This window comes from Salminus brasiliensis, chromosome 3, assembly GCF_030463535.1.
Source record: "Salminus brasiliensis chromosome 3, fSalBra1.hap2, whole genome shotgun sequence".
NCBI lineage: Eukaryota > Metazoa > Chordata > Actinopteri > Characiformes > Bryconidae > Salminus > Salminus brasiliensis.
In genome coordinates, this window is record NC_132880.1 from 1,374,859 (window position 1) to 1,394,225 (window position 19,367).

The 19,367-nt window shown below is 43.6% G+C and overlaps 1 protein-coding gene across 1 annotated transcript in view; it reads left to right on the top strand.

Moving 5' to 3' along the window:
* Positions 1 to 1,793: 1,793 nt before the first annotated feature.
* LOC140551027 (uncharacterized) overlaps positions 1,794 to 19,367 on the top strand; it is a 63,415-nt gene continuing 45,841 nt past the window's right edge. The window contains exons 1-3 of the mRNA XM_072674397.1: positions 1,794 to 1,856; positions 3,807 to 4,896; positions 16,305 to 16,447. Coding sequence (XP_072530498.1) covers positions 4,319 to 4,896; positions 16,305 to 16,447 — 721 coding nt within the window. The 5' untranslated portion in view covers positions 1,794 to 1,856; positions 3,807 to 4,318. The remainder of the gene's footprint in view (positions 1,857 to 3,806; positions 4,897 to 16,304; positions 16,448 to 19,367) is intronic.

Consider the following 19,367-nt stretch of genomic DNA (forward strand, 5'->3'; position numbering starts at 1 on the left):
GACAGGCAGGTAGACAGGCAGATGAAGAGATAAGTAGACAGACTGGCATGCAGGGAAACAAGCAGACAGGATAGAGAAGTAGATAGATAGAAAGATAGATACATACAAATACAAACAGACAGATATACAGACAGGTGGACAAATAGGCAGTCAGACAGACAGACAGACAGACAGACAGACAGACAGGTAGTGTGTGTGTGCTGTGCTGAGCTGGACTGTGAGAAAGCTGATGATCACTCATTTTTATTTTACGCTTCTCCAAAACTCTTCTCACAGTCTGAGCCCACCACTGTACCCCCTCAGTCTGGACCCCCTGCTTTAAATATTCTCTTTCAGCACAGATGTGTGTGTGTGTGTGTGTGTGTCTCATCTCCCTCATGCTTAACATTTCCTTCTCTCTCACCCCCCACAGTGTGTTCTTCATCAATACCAGGTTCTGCAGCTGATTACAAATGATTCTTAGGTAGCCACTGCCTGACCATGCCTGCAGGCTTTAGTCAACACTACACACACAAACACCCCCCCCCCCCCCACACACACACACACATGGATGAGCTGCTGTTTGATGAACTGAGAGGATCGATGGGGTTGAGGGTAAAAAGCTCCTGATTGCAGGTTTCTCTAAACACTAAACTAAACCTGAGAGAATGTCACAAAACATTAGACACACACACACACACACACACACACACACACACCTCACTATCCAGCACAGATCCTCATCCAGGGGCTAAACCCTTTAACCCACAGCTCATTATTCAGTTATTAATCATGATATTACTACAACCTCTGAGTACTTCAGTCTGTACTGTAAATCGCTCAGTAAATGGGTCGTTCACTGGCTGACATGACTCTACTGTAAGCATTACAGACTTCATTAACCCCTTATGCTCCATGACTTTTACCAACCCTAAGGATTATGGATTACTGAAAAGTAACTGCATGCAGAGCAATGCAATCTGACTGAGCTGTTAAGGTCATTACAATGTGGTGGTTCTGCAGACGATCTTTAGCTATTTAAGCCAGGAGTCATTTATCAGCCCTGATTTTTCCTCCAGGTGTTTAAACATGAAAAAAAGCCCGTCCCCTTCAGACCGGATCATTTTTCCAGCTCTGACATCACCCTGACATCTGATCCAGCCATTTCCAGGCAATACACACCACAAAACATCTAACCCAGATGTGTTAAAGCAGAGGGTCAGAGCACAGAGGGAGAGAGAGAGAGAGAGAGAATGACCTGAATGAGGGAGCGAGCTGAAGGTCAGCCTGAGTGAAACCTGACCTTTAATCTCACAGTAATGAAGAAAACTGAGCGTCAACGCCAGAGACAAAATGACAAACTATACAGTAAAACAGAGAGAGAGAAGGGGAGAGCGAGAGAGAGAGCAAGAGAGCGAGAGAGAGAGCAAGAGAGAGAGAGAGAGAGAGAGAGAGAGAGAGAGAGAGAGGTTGGCAAGGCAATAATGAAAGAGGGAGCTAATAAGAGAGGTCAAATAAGAGAGAGAGGGAAGAGAAAAGGGTATAGAAAGAGAGAGAGAGGGGTAATGAGAGAGAACGAGGTAATGAGAGAGAACGAGAACGACTGGAAGAAAGAGAGAGGTCAGAGGTAAATGAGAAAGAGAGAGAAAAGAGAAAGAAATGAGAGAGGGAGGAATGATAAGAGAGAGAGAGCGAGGGAGGGAGAGGAAGGTTCCTCTATGATTCGACCTCCCTCCTTCCCTCCCTCCCTCTCTCTGACTCCCCCTCTCTCTCCCTTTCTCGCTCACCCGCTCACTCATTCTCTCTGGCTCCGTTAGTGAAGTTGCGCTGCACTCGGCAGCAGAGATGGAACAGCCCGGAGCCGGACGCCTCGGCCAGTAAGTGCTGCCTTCTTCTTCTCCATCCATCCGTCACTCCTCTTCTCCTTTATTCCCTTCTTCTACAGCAAACCTTGGATGCGTGTCATTTTCTAAAGCAGCATTAAAGTCTTATTTAGGACAGAATTACTTTACTGAACTCGTGCCATCCTGCAGTTCCTCAGCGAGCTGACTCCACTCGGCACTCTTTAGACTCCTTCTGTAGATTATAGTGGTTATAGTGCGCGGTGCTGAAAGGTCAAGCGCTGTCCGTGGTGCTGAAGTCACTGCTGCTTTTCGTAGTTCTTGTTCAGAACCGTAGAGATCCTCACATGCGGCGCTGTTCATTGTTTCTAAAGTGACTCCAAGCCTTTAGATGGGGGCTCTGTCCGTGGTGCTGGAATCACTGCTGTTTTTAAGCTATTGACTAGAGCCGTAGAGTTCAGAACATGTGGTGCTGTCCGTGGTTCTGGTGCTTGCTTTCTTAATCATCAGTCAGAGCCTTAACTTGTGGTGCTTGCTACTCTTGATACTTGACATAATTTCCTGAGATCGTGTTTGCTTTAATGCAACCTGTGGTGCTGATCATAGTGCTGAAATGAATTAGTCTTTGCTGTGGTTTGTACTGGAATGCACCTGCAGCACACTTTCTATTACACTATAAGATTTTTAAAAATCATTTCCAGCCTTCCTTAATGGTCATGTTGACCATATGTACTGTTTTATAGATGTAGCAGTAATACCATAGTTGTAAACTAAACATGCAGTGATCTCTCTGTGAGTATGCTGTCCATGGTGCTGAAACCTCTTACTGGATGCCTGTTACACTTAATTTAAGTCAGACTGGAGGACCACAGTGCGCTGTCTGCGGTTCTGAACTCACATCAGGTGCTGAATTCAATGTTATCCTTATTTTTTGTGCTATGACTGGAGCTGAAGGTCGATTTTTATTAACTGTTAAAGGGTGCGGAATTAAACTCATTGCTTGTGTTCATTAATACTTTAGTGCTTTTCATGGGGTTGGTGAAGACATAGCCATAATTATCATTATGCTTCAACCTGCTCTATTGGAATGCACCTGATCTTGTATTAAACTATAAGCCATATGCAAAGTCATTTGCAGTCTTTATGAAGCCATTTACAGTCAAGCTGTGCGATTTGCTATATTTATATAGATTTGCTATAAACTGTAGTGCTGTTTCTGCAGCTGAAATTGAGGTTGCATTTGATGAGCACTGGTGTTGCACTGATTGCTGTCCAGGGTCCTGAAATCTTTAATTAAATGTTCCCTACACTTTACTGGTGTAGGGTTGTTTGTCCTGTAGATGTTGTCCAGTAGACGTGATGACCAGTGTGCACTGAGTGTTTTTTTTTCTAAACAAATAATTTCCAGATTAATTAAATACTTAATGTTGGTCAACATGCTCTGCTGCCATGCTAAAGATCAGTCCTCAGCGGCTCCTGGATGGACTGAACTGAACAAAACTGTCAATCATCATGGTCTGAAATTAGTAGATCACAGCGGGCAGTTAATGCCGCTGAATTCAATGCCAGTCATCACTGCAAATTGTGATTCTGGGATCTTTTTAAAAAATATTTGTAATGTTTTCGTCATGATTATGATCATTGATGGTTAAATGTTGACTGATCTCTAGTGGAGCATCCCCTGATCTTCTCTTTAACTATTTCCATAACTAGGTCATTTTATCAGAATAGACTTTAAACTGGAGCAACGTAGTGTGCTGTCCAAGGTTCTGAAATCACTGTAGGTCTATAGGAGCTATCAAGTTACTGGAATTTTAGCCTGCCTCCACCAGACCCCTCCCATCTTTATACCTGAACGCAGCTTGCGGACACAGCCTCCACTGTGGTTTGCATGCAGTGTTTAATAAGCCTGTCTGGGTTGATCTCTTCAGTTTCACTGCAAAGTAAATGTTTTGTTTTCTCCTCTTCCCTGTGTTCTGTTTGCAGGCGAGCAGCACATGCGAAGCATCGGCATTGATCCAAGAGAAGATTTCAGTGCCTGACCAAGTCAACAGACAACTGACAACACAATAAATCCCACTGAGGGCTTCCAGACAGACACATCCAGGCATGATCGGCCACCCTGATTGGCTGATATGACCTGAACTGGTCTGGGATCAGACGAAAGACTTTTTGTTTTTTTAGGATGGGGGTGAGGAAATTAAAATCTTAGAACATGACGTAGCATGGAAGAAAACCCTCAGGGTGTGGAAAGATGAAGGTGCACTCGTGTGTTGGTGTCTCCTCTCGTGAAGGAAAGAAGAAGAAGCGTGGACTGAGTGAACAGTGAAGACTCTCGTAGCAGATGTGTTAAAAGCAGCGTCTGTGAGCTTCAGGAGTTCGGGACGACACACTCTGTGCTACGTTCCGCTTGACTCAGGCGCAGGTGTGTTGTGTTCTCACGGCCTGATATAATGTGTTAAAGCTGCGGCGGCACAAAATCAACGAGTGAAGAAAACATGGGCATCCAGCACCTCCTGCTGCTCCTCATCTACCTGGACCCACTGTGTGGCTTGAATGCGAACAAACGGAGCAAAAGTCCCCCCAGGAAGAGTGGAAAAGCGAAGGAGGTGAACGGCACCGTGGCACCCAGCGTCGTCAAGAGCACCACGGGTGCCGGCACGGGCACGGCGCTGCCCCGGCGGGTGACGCAGCTCTCAGCGCCCACACTGGCAGGAGAGCATGACACGTGCCTGGGCTACTACGATGTCAGTGGTCAGTACGACAAAGAGTTTGCCTGCAACAACACGGACCACCGCTACTGTTGCGGCTCCTGCTTCCTGCGCTTCTGCTGCCCGATCCGAGGCAAGCGGCTGGAGCAGCGTGCCTGCACCAACTACAACACGCCCGACTGGATCAAAACCCAGCCGCCTTCCCCCGCGCCCACTGGTGAGGTGTACGACCCGGCGCTGGACCGCACCAACACCACCGTCTACATCGCCTGCGGTGTCATCGCCCTCATTGTCCTGCTCGGGATCTCTGCCAAGGTGGCGTATGACAAGGCCACGAGACCACCGCAGGAGATGAACGTCCACAGGTGAGGGAGAATGGGAGATGTGCGTTATTAGCATGTAATTACATATTAGTTACATAGTACTTACATGTTAGTTACATAGCTAATGTGTAATAAGTCATAAAGGAGCCAGATTTCGCAGTTTTTTCAAAAATTATTACCAGGATAATAACAGGGCCAGTGTCAGCCATGCTAACCCACTGTACACAGTCATATTGAGTACATTCTTGAGAAACTTTTGAAGGTTCTTCAGTTTGAAAAAGGTGCTTTGAGGAACCGTCAAGGAACCTTTTTATCTAAAATCCTTAAGAGGTTCCTCCATAGTTTCTAATTAAAGAACCTTCCTCAAGGATCTGATACTTTTAACAGTGTAGACTGCAGGTGTGATGGGGTGCCTGTGGCAGAACACGGTGATTGGTGTTTCTAACAGCATGAAACAGGAACAGGACCTGTTCTAATAGAATAAGGCAGCTCAGTCAGAAGTTTGGAAAAGTAGGCCAGACAACACACAGCCAGAGCGCTCTCATTTAACTGGCAGAAAGGTGGTCAGTTAGTTACAGCGGTCCAGTTTCACAGCCCATACAGGAGTTACAAGCTAGAAGTAGGAACAGTACAACCATCTCCAGAGTCCGGCCGGCGAACTTATCCACTAGCTACTGAATTGAGTCAGGGAATCAGACGACTGTAGTGTTGGGGGTCTTACTGGTGTTCCTTGCCCAGCCAGGGAATTGAACTGTCGTCTGCCATGTGGAAGGTGATGATGATTCTCACTATGCTACACCACATCCACTCAGATCTTGTACTTTATCCACACTTACCTGCACTAAACCTGCATTTATCTGCATGAGGACCATGTTAGAGTAGGTACTGTTTCCAGAGCTCACCATGACAATAATCCAGCTCCTGGAAGAGCCCACTGAAGAACCTTTAAAAGTCATCTATGGCCTTTGCTTTGTTTCCAAAAGAAATGTTTTATTTTACTCAGTTTAATTAATTACATACCATTTAAAAAGTAGCACAAAACAAAGGTAATTAAGTATTATGGAGTTTAAGTAGATTTTGTAGGGTTTATTTGTTTATTTTTTGCATTTTATCCCACATTCAGACCAATTTCCCCATTTGCCAAATATTCCATGTTTGGATTTTTGTGCTGAAACTTGTGTAGTAAATACAGTAGATGCCTTAGATAGCCCTGTATAGCAGTGTGTTTCCTGTGTGGGTTGCTGAAGTGTTGAGGGAGCGCTGTGAGCGCTGCAGTTCAGTGCTCAGACACGCACTGCTTGAATGGATAAATGGATCTCTGAATCTATTCATCCTTATGATATCAGAGCAAATGGAAAACAGGTGTAGCGCTCAGGCCTGGCTGCTCCTTTAAAGCCTGTGAGTCATTGCTTTAACTCAAAGAGACAGCGTGTCTAATCTTTCAACTAAACTGGACGTCCTTTCTCCAGCTGAGTTCCTAAAACGCTGCACTGCATTACAGATGGCTTTACCTGCATCCGACTGCAGGCATCTACATGCACCTGTGTTCACCTGCATGAAGCTTCAACTACATGCACCCACTGACAGTTCTCTGTATTCCCATGTACTCACCTGTACTTACCTTTACCTACCTGTATTGGTCCGCATCCACCAGTATCACATCCACCATCCACACTCCTTACCTGTATTTACCTGCACTCACCTGACATCACTTATTCTTACCTGTATTTACCTGCACTCACCTGTATTTACCTGCACTCACCTGTATTTATCTGCACTCAGCTGAAGTCACTTATTCTCACCTGTATTTACCTGCACTCACCTGTATTTATCTGCACTCAGCTGAAGTCACTTATTCTCACCTGTATTTACCTGCACTCACCTGTATTTGCCTGCCCCGCCTACATTCATCTGCATTTACCTGCATTCATCAGCGCACACCTGTAGGTGTCTGTATCCACCTAGATTCACTTGTGCTTACCTGTGTTTACCTGCACTCATACGTATTAACTTGTTTATACCTACATAGCCTTGAAAGCACATGGATTCCCCTGCATTTACCGGCTTCTACACAGGTTTACCTTCATCTCCATGCAGTCATCATGCTCCTACCGGCTCTCGCCGTGTCTTCCAGGAACACTGGGAGAAGTTCCCGGGCAGTAATTGTTTCTTCTTGCGGAGTAAAGCTGCTGTTTTGTCGGGGGGGGAAGCAGCGATGTTATACATAATGTACCGTGTACGCGCTCGCAGCCGAATCAAGAAGCTTCAAAAGGGGAGTCGTTCTCTGATCTTGGCCCAATGCCAAGGCTGTTAGCATGCTGGCGGAATGAGTGTGTGTGTGTGAGAGAGAGACGTTGGAGTGTGTGTGTGTGCGCTTATCTGGGTGGCTTTTGATTGGATGTATATGTATAAACAGTGTGTGTGTATATGTGTAAGTGTGTGTGTGTGTGTACATCTCTTTCACATCTTATTTGTATGTGTGTGTGTTTCTGCATGAGTGTGTGAGATCTAAGTTGAGCTCATTTGTAAGACAGCCTGTTTGATATGTTAGCTCCCCTGGGATGGCCGGGCTCGTGTGCATTCCTGATGGTAATGAGATATAGGCTGGTGCGTGAGCTCCGGTTCAGGCAGAGATGCATCTGCCTCGGAGAGAGAGGAGCATTAGGAAGATCAATCAGAGCAGCTGCTAGACTTCGTCCCTCCATACTCTCCTCACCAGCTCTGCTACTGTGTTTCACCGTCCCTACAGACTGGGGCTGCTCACTCTAATGTGGCGCTGTTTGATTGCAGCACGTCTTCGTGTAGCAGACAGGGAGGCTGTGAGCTCCTGCTTGGTGTTGTTGTTGTTTTGGTCGAACATCTGGAGGATATGAGCACTTGCTCAGAGAATACCACAGGTTTCTATTCATCGCTAGGCCAGCGCTTCGGTTCAGCCCACGGACGTTAACACATGGTCAGATCTTCACTAGATACTCCTTTCTTGGAACTCTAGTAGCGCTGCGTTAGTGGAAGTAACATGTTAAAGGTAAACACATTGACTGCACACACACACACACACACACACACACTGTACCACCCTTATAAGCTCTCCAGACAAAACAGTTAAAGTGTTTAAGGTGGTCGTAGTAACGTCAGGCTCCTGCAGATGGCGCTGGGGTTATGAATTCCTCTGGGGTGTGTGATGGCAATTATAGGGACGTAAATGGGTTGGATAACGATTGGCTAAAAGGAGGGACTGCAGTTGGGCGTGGCCAAAGAGCACAGTGTGAAGGAAGGAGCTGAATCTGCAGGTGTGTGTAGAAGCGTACGGTCATACAGGTCTACCAGCAGTGGCAGAAATCCCCACAGTCTACAGGACGTCGTTCTCATCCTCATCATTATTGAGCAGAAGTGAGCAAAGGCCTCTTGCGTGCCGCTCTGCTCCCGGTCCCAGTCTGTCAATTTCATCTTTCAGCCACAATTCTGAAGGGGCGTGTCCTGTGGACTAGAATTTCTGCCACTGCTGGTAGACCCATATGACCGTAAGCTCTTTAGCTACGTCCAAATGCAGTCACTCCTTTTAGCCAATCGTAACGTCTGAGTACTAAATATCAACCACCAAAAGTATTTACTTATTTTAGAATGTCCATCAGATAATATCTAGAACCTCCTAGACATTTGTGGACAGTGCATTTTAACCCACTCAAATTGCAGTACTGCTTGCATCAAATATTTACCTTTTATAATCAAGGCAATAATTCTTAGTGGATACTGAATCATTTATAGTGAATACTAAGTAATTTATAGTAGACACTGAACCATTAATAGTGGATAATGATTAATTTACAGTAAACACTGAATAATTCATATTGAATTCTGAATACTTCATACTGGATACAGAATAATTCATAGTAGATACTGAAAGATTCATAGTAGATACTGAAAGATTCATAGTGGATACTCAATAATTTACAGCTTATACTAAGTAATTTATAGCAATGACCATACAGAAAGTAAATGTAATTATTTATGTAATTATCTATGGTATTCAATATGTAACTATGTAAATGTATTTTAATTGTATAGAAAACGGTCAATAATAATAATAATAATAATAATAATAATAATAATAATAATAGTAATAATAATAATAACTCTTCTGAGGATTAGGAGTGGTTTGTAAAGCCTTTGCCTCAGCGCTGACACTAAATCAGGTCCTCCATTAGTTGTGAGCAGATCCATGTTCAAAAAGCTGAGAGACTATTTTTACGTTTCTTCGCTTGTTTCCGTATTAAGATCAGAAGTCCTACATTCCCCCACCATATTCCACTGGCCTAGTAAGCCTCTGCTCCTCAAACGCCAGTTTATTTTAGCTCCGCGCTAAAGCCATCAAAGGATTCCGTTACCCCTCACCCTCCCAGCCCTCACCACACAACCCGGGCGATGACATAACCGCGGCTTTGTGTGAAACTGCACTGCTGCATCACTGTGGTGAGCCTGTCTGTTAAACACTGACAGAGGCTCTTCTGCCCGAGACACCTGCCTTCTGTTTCCGCTCACTCTCGCCTTTTTATTAGAAACACCTACCGTGAACTGCCTCACTGGCCACTTTATTAGAAACACCTACCGTGAACTGCCTCACTGGCCACTTTATTAGAAACACCTACCGTAAACTTCCTCACTGGCCATTTTATTAGAAACACCTACCATAAACTTCCTCACTGGCCACTTTATTAGAAACACCTACCGTAAACTTCCTCACTGGCCACTTTATTAGAAACACCTACCGTGTACTTCCTCACTGGCCACTTTATTAGAAACACCTACCGTGTACTTCCTCACTGGCCACTTTATTAGAAACCTACCATGAACTTCCTCACATCCTCACTGGCCACTTTATTAGAAACCTACCATGAACTTCCTCACTGACCACTTTATTAGAAACACCTGTTGTGTACATCCTCACTGGCCACTTTATTAGAAACATCTAAAGTGTACATCCTCACTGGCCACTTTATTAGAAACATCTAAAGTGTACATCCTCACTGGCCACTTTATTAGAAACACCTACCGTGTACATCCTCACTGGCCACTTCATTAGAAACAGGAGACAGTAATGTATTACAGTGGTGTTTGATGTTTGTCAGCCTGTTGTTCTGTCGAGTCTGCAGTTCAGCTCTCTGTCATTAATAAAAATACTGCAAGCCCATTCACTCCGAACTCACCTGCAGTAAACACCAGTGAGCAGGTGCTTCAGTAACGATATCAAATTGCTGTCCGTGGTAATCGATGAGGCAGATGAAGATTAGGGTGAAAATGCTAGAGTACGCCTTTTTACACCGTGACCGTCACCGTGTTTTCTGGCTGCTCACATTCACTGAGGTTTCATCTTAATGACCTTGAAGATGCTTCTAAAGCTCTGTGTAGACGCTCCAATCAACAAGATCCAAAACTGGGCTTCAGTCCAAACTTCTACACTCCAATCAGCGCTGGCACACATTGCCACTTTCTTCACATACAGGAGGCTTTCTCATTCTCATGCTCATACTCTGCCACGGTCCAAGCTAATGAATGCCATACAAGAGCCGTCATTAGCAGGCCAGGCGTGATGATGCTACTGTTATGGAGGAGGCTGTTTTCACACCTCTCGTAAATCTTCACTTAGTGAGAATTCCAGTCCCTTTTACAGACCTGTTAAACTCAGCACTAAATCCAGTCCCCTGACAGGCTGTGGGTGCTTTGCCACTCAACCCAGAGACTCAAAGCCTAGAGACCTGAGCCTCAAATCAGACTCACACCGAAAAAACACAAATTCTAGAGACCCAGGACTCAAATCAGACTCACACCCAGACGCTCAAAGCCTAGAGACCCGAGACTCAAATCAGACTCACACCCAGACGCTCAAAGCCTAGAGACCCGAGACTCAAATCAGACTCACACCCAGACACTCAAAGCCTGGAGACCAAAGACTCAAACAGACTCATTTAGAGACTCAAATCCTGGAAAACCAAGACTCCAGTCTTGCACCCAGAGACTCTAAGTCTAAAGACCTAAGACTCAAATCAGACTCACACCCAAGAGACTATGGACTGAACTCAGGCTCATACACAGAGACTTAAGACTAGACTCATACTCCCAAGCACTCAACACTGGACTCAGATTAGCACCCAGAGACACATCCAGAGACACAAGAATCAACTAAAACTCACATCCCAGAGACAAAAGATTGCAGTCATACCCCAGACACTCAAGACTCCAGAGACTCTGGACTCAAATCACACTTGGAGGCACAAGACTTGACTCCGACTCTAGTTTGAGGCTGGAGATTTGACTCAGACCCAGAAAGGCTCATGCCCAGGAGCTCGAACTCAGCTCCGACTCACCCCAGAGACTCAAGACTTAACTTGGACTCCCTCAGAGAGAGAACTGAACTCACAGAGACTCGAAGATTGGCATACAAAGAATCATGAGTCGATGTGAACTACCATTTGGGCAGTTTCAATCGAGGTTCGAGTCTCTGAGTTTGGCAAGATGGATTGGAGTGAAAAATCTGGACAATCTGGACAATGAGAGCTGGTTTGAGAACCCCTGCTTTTAGGAAAAGAGGTTTCCCAAAAATTGCTGAGGAGTTTCCTGAAACCTGTGCTCCTCAAACTGGACACGAAGGACTTCCAGACAGCCTGCGTTTTTACTCCTTTTTTTTACTTCCTCGTTTGTAGGTTTTGGGAGTGGAAAGCAAAAAAGTTTCTTCTAAACCCTTCAACATACACACACACACACACACACACAAACACACACAAACACACAAAAACACACACACACACACACATTTCAATTTCTGACTGGAGGGAAACCCTTTCAACTCAAGCTGCTTAACGTCTGTGCATCAGTGTTACTGTACGGCCTGGATGGGCTGGGGGAGAGAAACTCCAGCGCTGCTTATTGTGTCTGCAGAAAGACATTCCTTGAGTTTTCCCTCATTGCTGTTAATCTGATGGCAGCAGGCCTTCTCCAGGAGCTGCAGGGAGACAGTAACCCTGACAGCCGTAAACGAGCTGAACGGGGGATTAACGTCAGGCCTGAGCATTAAAACGGTGAAACGCTGCTAAATGTCTGTGTGGAAGTGATGCTTTACTGCTCTGGCGGCACTCCACTCGGCCGCAGTTCTGACCTTGAGACGGACAAGACCTACAGAATCCGAGGGTCATTAAAAAGTCCCTTATTGATCAGAGAGAGACAGAGAGCGAGAGAGAGAACCTGAACTAATGAGTGAGATCAACTCCCTCAAGGATTGTCCATTGCTGACACAGGCTTAAGGTTAGAGGGGTATAAAGCCCACCAGTTTCTCCTCCAGAGGTTTCCCAGTGTTTTTATCGCTGGAGTCCTGCATCTTCCTCTTTACGCTTCCAGCGCTTTTGTTCAATCTTCTATGTGAACGTGTCCTACTTGTATCCTAACAGCAGTATCTGGTTCAGCACAGGAGAGGAGGAGAACCTCTTTTGAGTCTTTAAAAAGTTCTTGTTCATTTCTGCTCCTTTTGAGACTTCAGGAGCTGATGTACCACAGAGGATGAGTTACAATACGTCATCCTTCGCCTTGGTGTCATTTCCACTGGCATGGGTAGCGTGGGGCTGTATCATTTCCACTGGTAATGGAGTACCAAGTGTACTGAATCAGGATGTATAGGTGGAACTACAGACGTCCAAGACAGATGACTGGTTGAACTCTGCCTTTACCAGCCAGCCCTCAGCATTCGGGCCTGTTCCTGCTGTGTTTCCTGTACGAACTGGGGTCTGGTCTCAAGAATTAAGTCAGCATAAGAGATGTGAGGGTAGCAATAAAGACAAATGATGAGATGGGAACAATGTTAGCAAGTTACAACTGTTGATTGTCTTTGGCGTGGCCCCCAGCATCAGCCCAGGTCTTCCAACATTGGGACTCCTGCCGAACTTAGAGGCAGGGGATGGAACCTATTCCAGAGCTGCCTCTGGGACCAAACGGGTGGTGGTCTGGAGAGGCGTGACAAAGTCTAATTAGAAGTCTAATTAGAAGTCTAATCAGAAGTATAATTAGAAGTCTAATCAGAAGTATAATTAGAAGTCTTTTAACACAGGAGGAGGCTGGTGATTGGCTGAAGAAAGGTGATGCTGTATTAGAGTCTCCTGGTAGAACTTTGGCTAGAGTTTTCATTTATCTGCGAGAATGAACTAATCCAAGTACAGTAGCATGGTTGCCATTGGCAAATGAACATTGTGCAATGCAATCTCTTAGATTGCCCTTTCCCATTGGATTCTGACAACACATCCAAGAGAAGGTAGTCTGGGGGGAACAACTACACACTGGCGATGAGTCAGGAGGAAAAGACAAGCTGGGGAATTGGGGATTATCCCCCACCCTGATCTCATGGATGTCACTCTTGTTGCTAAGCCTTCTTCTTCCCAGGACAGTAGAGACCGTTTCTCCAACAAAAGGAAGGTTCAACTCTTTTAATACTCTTGATTTTAGAAGAAACAGTAAATGAGCAGATGTCCCGATACTTTTGTCTATGTAGTATATTTAACCTCATATTACAGTCTCAGTTCCTTTGTGCAGTATAATAATACCCTTAATCTTTAGTTGTAGTCATGAAGATAAGGGCTCTGGACGTCTGTAGGTCAGGGTGTTAGATTAGGCATCAGATTTGAACTCTGCAGGGTGTCGGATCTTTCATCTTTCTGCCTCTGATCCCACACTTTTATGTTTTACTGGCGTCACACTTGTAGACTTCGGTCGTATTTGCATTTCTAGAACCAGGCATGTTGCGCGAGGCAACCTCGACCCCGAGCTTCACGTGTAGAAACCTGAAGGGAAAACAGTAAGGCTTTACATTTACGCAACCTGGCAGTAAAAGTCCTAAAGTGATTGTGTGAATCCTGCAGAGTGGGTCTCAGTGTGGAGCTGAAGCCAGAACAGTGGAGTCTCTCTCTCTCTCTCTCTCTCTCTCTCTCTCTCTCGCTCTCTCTCGGCCAACTGGGCCACAGAAAACCAGGTCGCTTACATGGGAGCAGAACTTCTGTTAAAAAAGGCCTCCTCCTGGAAGGGAAAAACTATTTATATAGCGTCCCAAAGTCACTTGCTCTCGCTCTCTCACTCTCTCTCTGTGAGAGTTGGGGGGAGCACATGGCAGGCTGCATGCTCCGACTTTGACACAGTTAAGACGCCATTTCAGGCTCCTTTTGTGTGGCCAAAATGGTCTCCTCCTTGGGCAATGTACTCAGTTCTGGAGCACCGGGCTTTCAGGGCCTAACTGGAGGTACAGTAGAACCTCATGACTGCACATTTTTGGAAATCTGCACAAAGGGCTCTCATGGAAAGTTACCAAAGGAGTTTTGTTATGATACTGTACATATACTGTATCTTCTACTGTTATTATACTGTAGACCTGGCACCACCCACAGGTGGTGCAGCACAAATGATTTAATTACCTGTCGAAACAGCCATTAAGTTCTTAACCTTTAGATGAGATAAGATATGAAAATAATAATCCAGAGCATCCTACAGGAACATAGCTGAACAAACAGGAGTTTCTTATAGTGGAGCTCAAGTATACAGAGAAATCAGGACCCCTAACAGCCTCTAACCCCTCTGCATGACCTGGTAGACCACCAACTCCACTCCCGTCAGACAAACGGCACCTCAAGCTTTCCTCTTTAAGAGAAAAGAAAGCCAAGCTTCAGTCATGTGTTAGATCTGAACTCTCAGAACAACAGGCTAGCCACCTGATATGCCCAGACCTCGACATCATTGAATGTGTTTGGGATAACTTGGACGATGAAAAGCAGACGTTTATTCTTAGGTTGATGTTTGGAGGTGTGGAAAGATCTCAATGAAAGTGAGTCTCAAGAAAAGAATTAAAAAGTAATAGGGATGGAGACTACCTGACTCTACAGAGCAGGTGTCCCAATACTTTTATACTTTTATACCATATACTGTACATCACCACTGTTATTACAGGGACCTGTGCAGTGTTAAAACTACAGTCATCAGAGACTCTTAACACAAAGTGGGACTACTGTAGGTTACCCTATTGAGCAGTGCTCTTTTACAGTTCTGTACAGTAGAACTTCATGACGGCAAATCTTTACAATTGCACAGCAAGGAGCTCCTATGGAAAGTTGCAAAGCAGTCAAGGTCAGTAAAGGAGTGACTTTCAGCAGTCGTGGCTTGTTTTAATGACCATGTTTGTGTAGAATTCCATTAAATTGCTTTTGTCCTTGTTATTTACTGTGTTGGCTGTGGGGTGTCGGGACGTGCGACATGGCAGAATCTAAAAAATGACAAAACGAGGTCACCCAGTTTCACCTTTATTGGCTTTTTCTGAGGAACATGTGTGGAAAGTTTTTCATAAGCAGCTGGACGCATTTCATGAGCAGGATCGGCGCCTCCTGGGACTCCACTGCTGTAGGGTTTGTTTGTTGGAGTCCTACGTGCTGGAGATGTTCTGTACACTGTAAACATGGCACTATTCTTCTGATAGGCTGAGTCTTCCATACTGTTGAACTGTTCTTTCCACTGACGGGTTCTTACATAGTTTCAGTCAACATACTTACAGAACAATTCTTTGTTTTTCAATACATATATAAACAAATGTCTTCTATATTTTATTAAAATAGAGTTCATCGAATTATAATAATGGGAGAAATAACCACTGTTGAAAAGGTTTTCCACCAGTGTCAAGAACTTTCTAACCAGGCAAAGAACTATCCAAGTATCCAAATGCTATTTTTAAGTGTCATGGTTCTGTTTAGAACCACTAAAGAACCCTTTTCAAACAAAGTTTAGTTAATCTGATGATTATTGAGAAATATTTACTGGTATCAGTTTTCTTTACAGTCTCTTAAGTTCTAGATTTTATGCAATTCCAACTCCAAAGTACTAGGTACTTATTTTAGCTGCTTTAAGTCAAATTCATAAACTTTTCGCTACAGTAGATTGTAAGACAGCTCAAATAAACTACACTAAGATACCCAACATGTTCTAGATATTAATTGGGTAAGTGAGGTGTTACATACTCCAAAGTACTGTGTCATTCTTTTGGATAAAATTATACTTAGAACTCAGATTTTTTAACTAAAAGATATTTAGATATTTATAGTTATAGTTATATATAATATACATTAAGATAGGGTCAACTTACAGTGGGATTTAGGGGAAAAAGACTACATTCAGGGAATGGCATTAAGGTCAATGCAAATGGTATATTCAGGAACTCTTTTGCATGGATAGATCATCCCTTATACTCACGGAATATTATTAGTTAAGAGTTAAGTTAACATGAAACTTTTGCAGATAATAACCGTTTAAAATGTTTCTTTGTGGTACTTGAATGCATTCAATACCACTAATGTTGTTTGTGTATTCATTATTTTTGCTAATTGGTGTGAAATTACTGTGAATCATGTGTAATTTCAACAACTGTGTGTTGTGTTTAGGGCTTTGGCAGATATCCTGAGGCAGCAGGGTCCTGTCCCCATCTCCCAATATGAACAGGAGAACATGGCCACTATTGAGGGATCGCCTAAAGAGAGCAGCATCAAGAACCACTACACACCCATCCACAACAAAACCAACCATGGTACGACATTCACACCCCTCCACAAGCTTCCAGTCCTCCAGGTCTGGAGTCCACCAGCAGTTCTGTGGAGTTTTTAAATTTACACTTAATATAAAGCTTCAAGGAACAGCCCTGAAACTATTGTAGAACCTTTACATGATGCGAAGGTTCTTCAACCCTTTAAATGGTTCTTCAAATCTCTATTCCCATCATGTATCTTTGAGAAATTGACACAGTTTCTCTGTGGCAGCACCTGAAGAACCCTTCTACACAATCTTAGGCAGGTGGTTTTAATATTTTGGCTAATCAGTGTCCAGTTTTAGGTAGTCTGTCTGATTAAATGAATAGTTTTGGGAATCGTCATGTAAAGACAATGTGATGAAATTACATTATTATGTAAATGCCTTCAAATCTTCATTTTAAAAATATACCCAAAGGCTTTAAAATTAAATTTCGAGTCAATAAAGATCTCAGCATATGAAGGGTTTCCTATGCATTAAATGCTATTTTTATTTTCATATTTTGAAAACTCATTGCTACACAATAATTATTTCTGCTCTAATTAGAGAGAAAGTGATTTTCTGTTATAATATTAAATGGGATTTTATTACAATTGATAATATCTCAGCTCGCATTTTCTAGTGAAACTCTTAGTCTCCTAAGTGGCTTCTTATGAAACTGTTGAGCAAATCCTCGCATAAGGGTGTTCTATAAAGAACCTAAGAATTTAAAATGAAAGCAATTGTCGTGTTGATGTCTTCACCATACTTACAAAAGTCATCATTACTAAGCTGCACCATATACTCAGAGTGGCGTTCCGCAAGGCTCAATTCTGGGCCCTTCATCTAGTAAAGCAGAGCACATTAAGCTACTACAATGCATTTGAATTTATCTTGAATTGAATTCAAATTGGAACAATCTCATCTCTGAGTGGGTGTGTCCAAACCTCCGACCTCAATTCCTCTCAAAAGAGAAGCAGGAAGTGGAGATAAAGTGCTAAAGTGGCTCCTAAGGAGCAGCTTAATAACCTGCAGTGGCATCTTGCAGCTTTGCACTGATCCAGGACAGGAACGAGGTCCACTGCTGCGGAAACTCAGCCTCACGTGGACGCGAGAGTGGGTCACCATCAGCTCTGAATAAAGCTGCATCCTCTTTATGTTCGCCAAACTAAGTTTAGGTTCTGCTGCAAATGATCCGTCTGTGTCTCCGTGAGGTAGAAATGAAACCCAGCGCCGTCAGAGCCAGAAATAACCCTCCGAAACAAAAGAGAAGCTCAGGCCGGCTTTAAGAGCAGAGCTCCTCTCTTCTTCAGGAGTGGAATCTATTATTCACCAGGTACAAAGACATCGACACGAGGGAAGTCTGTTGAGCAGGTTCTGACTTAAAGCAATAATCTGACCATACATCTGACACAGTTCTGCCCCCTCTTAGAGATACCATAGGCGTCTTTGATGTAATAATATAGTAAGTGTGGATGAAAATGCAATTTACCACCCTGTTATTTCCCTCAGAATGAAACACATTGACTCTTCTTTTTATGGAGGACTTGTGAATAAATGAATTAGACTTTAAATTCCATCCAGAAAAATAAATCATCACTGTCATAAGAAAACCTCATATCTCCAAAATAGTAAAATAGTAACTGTTAGTAACATTAATGTCAGATTCTGAAGAAAGTTAAAAAAGGCAGAAATGAAGTGATTGTGGCAGTGATTTTATAGTGGATAATAAAATAGATATATACACACAATTCAAAAACGTATATACTTACATACTTATAAACAAACAAGATCAAAAACTACGTTAAAAAATCTGTTCAACTTTTCTTAAAGGGAAGCGCAGCATTTTCAAACCATCCTGCATAAAATTCTCATAACAACTGACACAAAACTACATCATTTGTTTTCCAATTAAGGCTTATTCCAACAGGTAGAAGCTGTGATAACTGAGGTGAGCTGACATCACTTTTAGGACAACTGACACTTGTTGGAATGAGTACAGTATATGGACAAAAGTATTGGGACACCTCATTTACAGTTTCTTCTAGAATCAAAGCTATTAAAAAGAGTTGTTCCTGCTTTTGTTGGAGTGACTGGCTCTGCTGTTAAGGGAAGAAGGCAGCTTTCTAAAAGATTTTTGAGCAACAGTGCTGTGAGGATTTGATTGCATTCAGTTACACAAGCGTTAGTGAGGTCAGGATGTTGGGTGATGATCACCACCCCAACTCACCATTCATCCCCAAATGATCTCAAAAGTATTGGACAGAGCTCCACCATCAGTCTAGAGAACACAGTTCTCCCACTGCTCCACAGCTCAATGCTGGGGGGCTTTATATATAACCCCCTCTGGTGTAGATAAGATGGTTTGCTGTGGATCAGATGGTTTGGTGTAGATCAGATGGTTTGGTGGAGATCAGATGGTTTGCTGTGGATCAGATGGTTTGTTGTAGATCAGATGGTTTGCTGTGGATCAGATGGTTTGGTGTAGATTAGATGGTTTGCTGTGGATCAGATGGTTTGTTGTAGATCAGATGGTTTGCTGTGGATCAGATGGTTTGGTGTAGATTAGATGGTTTGCTGTGGATCAGATGGTTTGGTGTAGATCAGATGGTTTGGTGTAGATTAGATGGTTTGGTGTAGATCAGATGGTTTGCTGAAGATCAGATTATTTGGTGTAGATCAGATGATTTAGTGTAGATCAGATGGTTTGGTGTAGATCTGATGGTTTGGTTAAGATCTGATGGTTTGCTGTAGGTCAGATGGTTTGGTGTAGATCAGATGGTTTGCTGAAGATCTGATGGTTTGGTGTAGATCTGATGGTTTGGTGTAGATCAGATGGTTTGGTGTAGATTCTTCCACTGCTCCTCAGCTCAATGCTGGGGAGCTTTATACCCCCTCTATAGCCCACGTCTGGAATTCATTGGAAGGGGTGTATGCGTCCA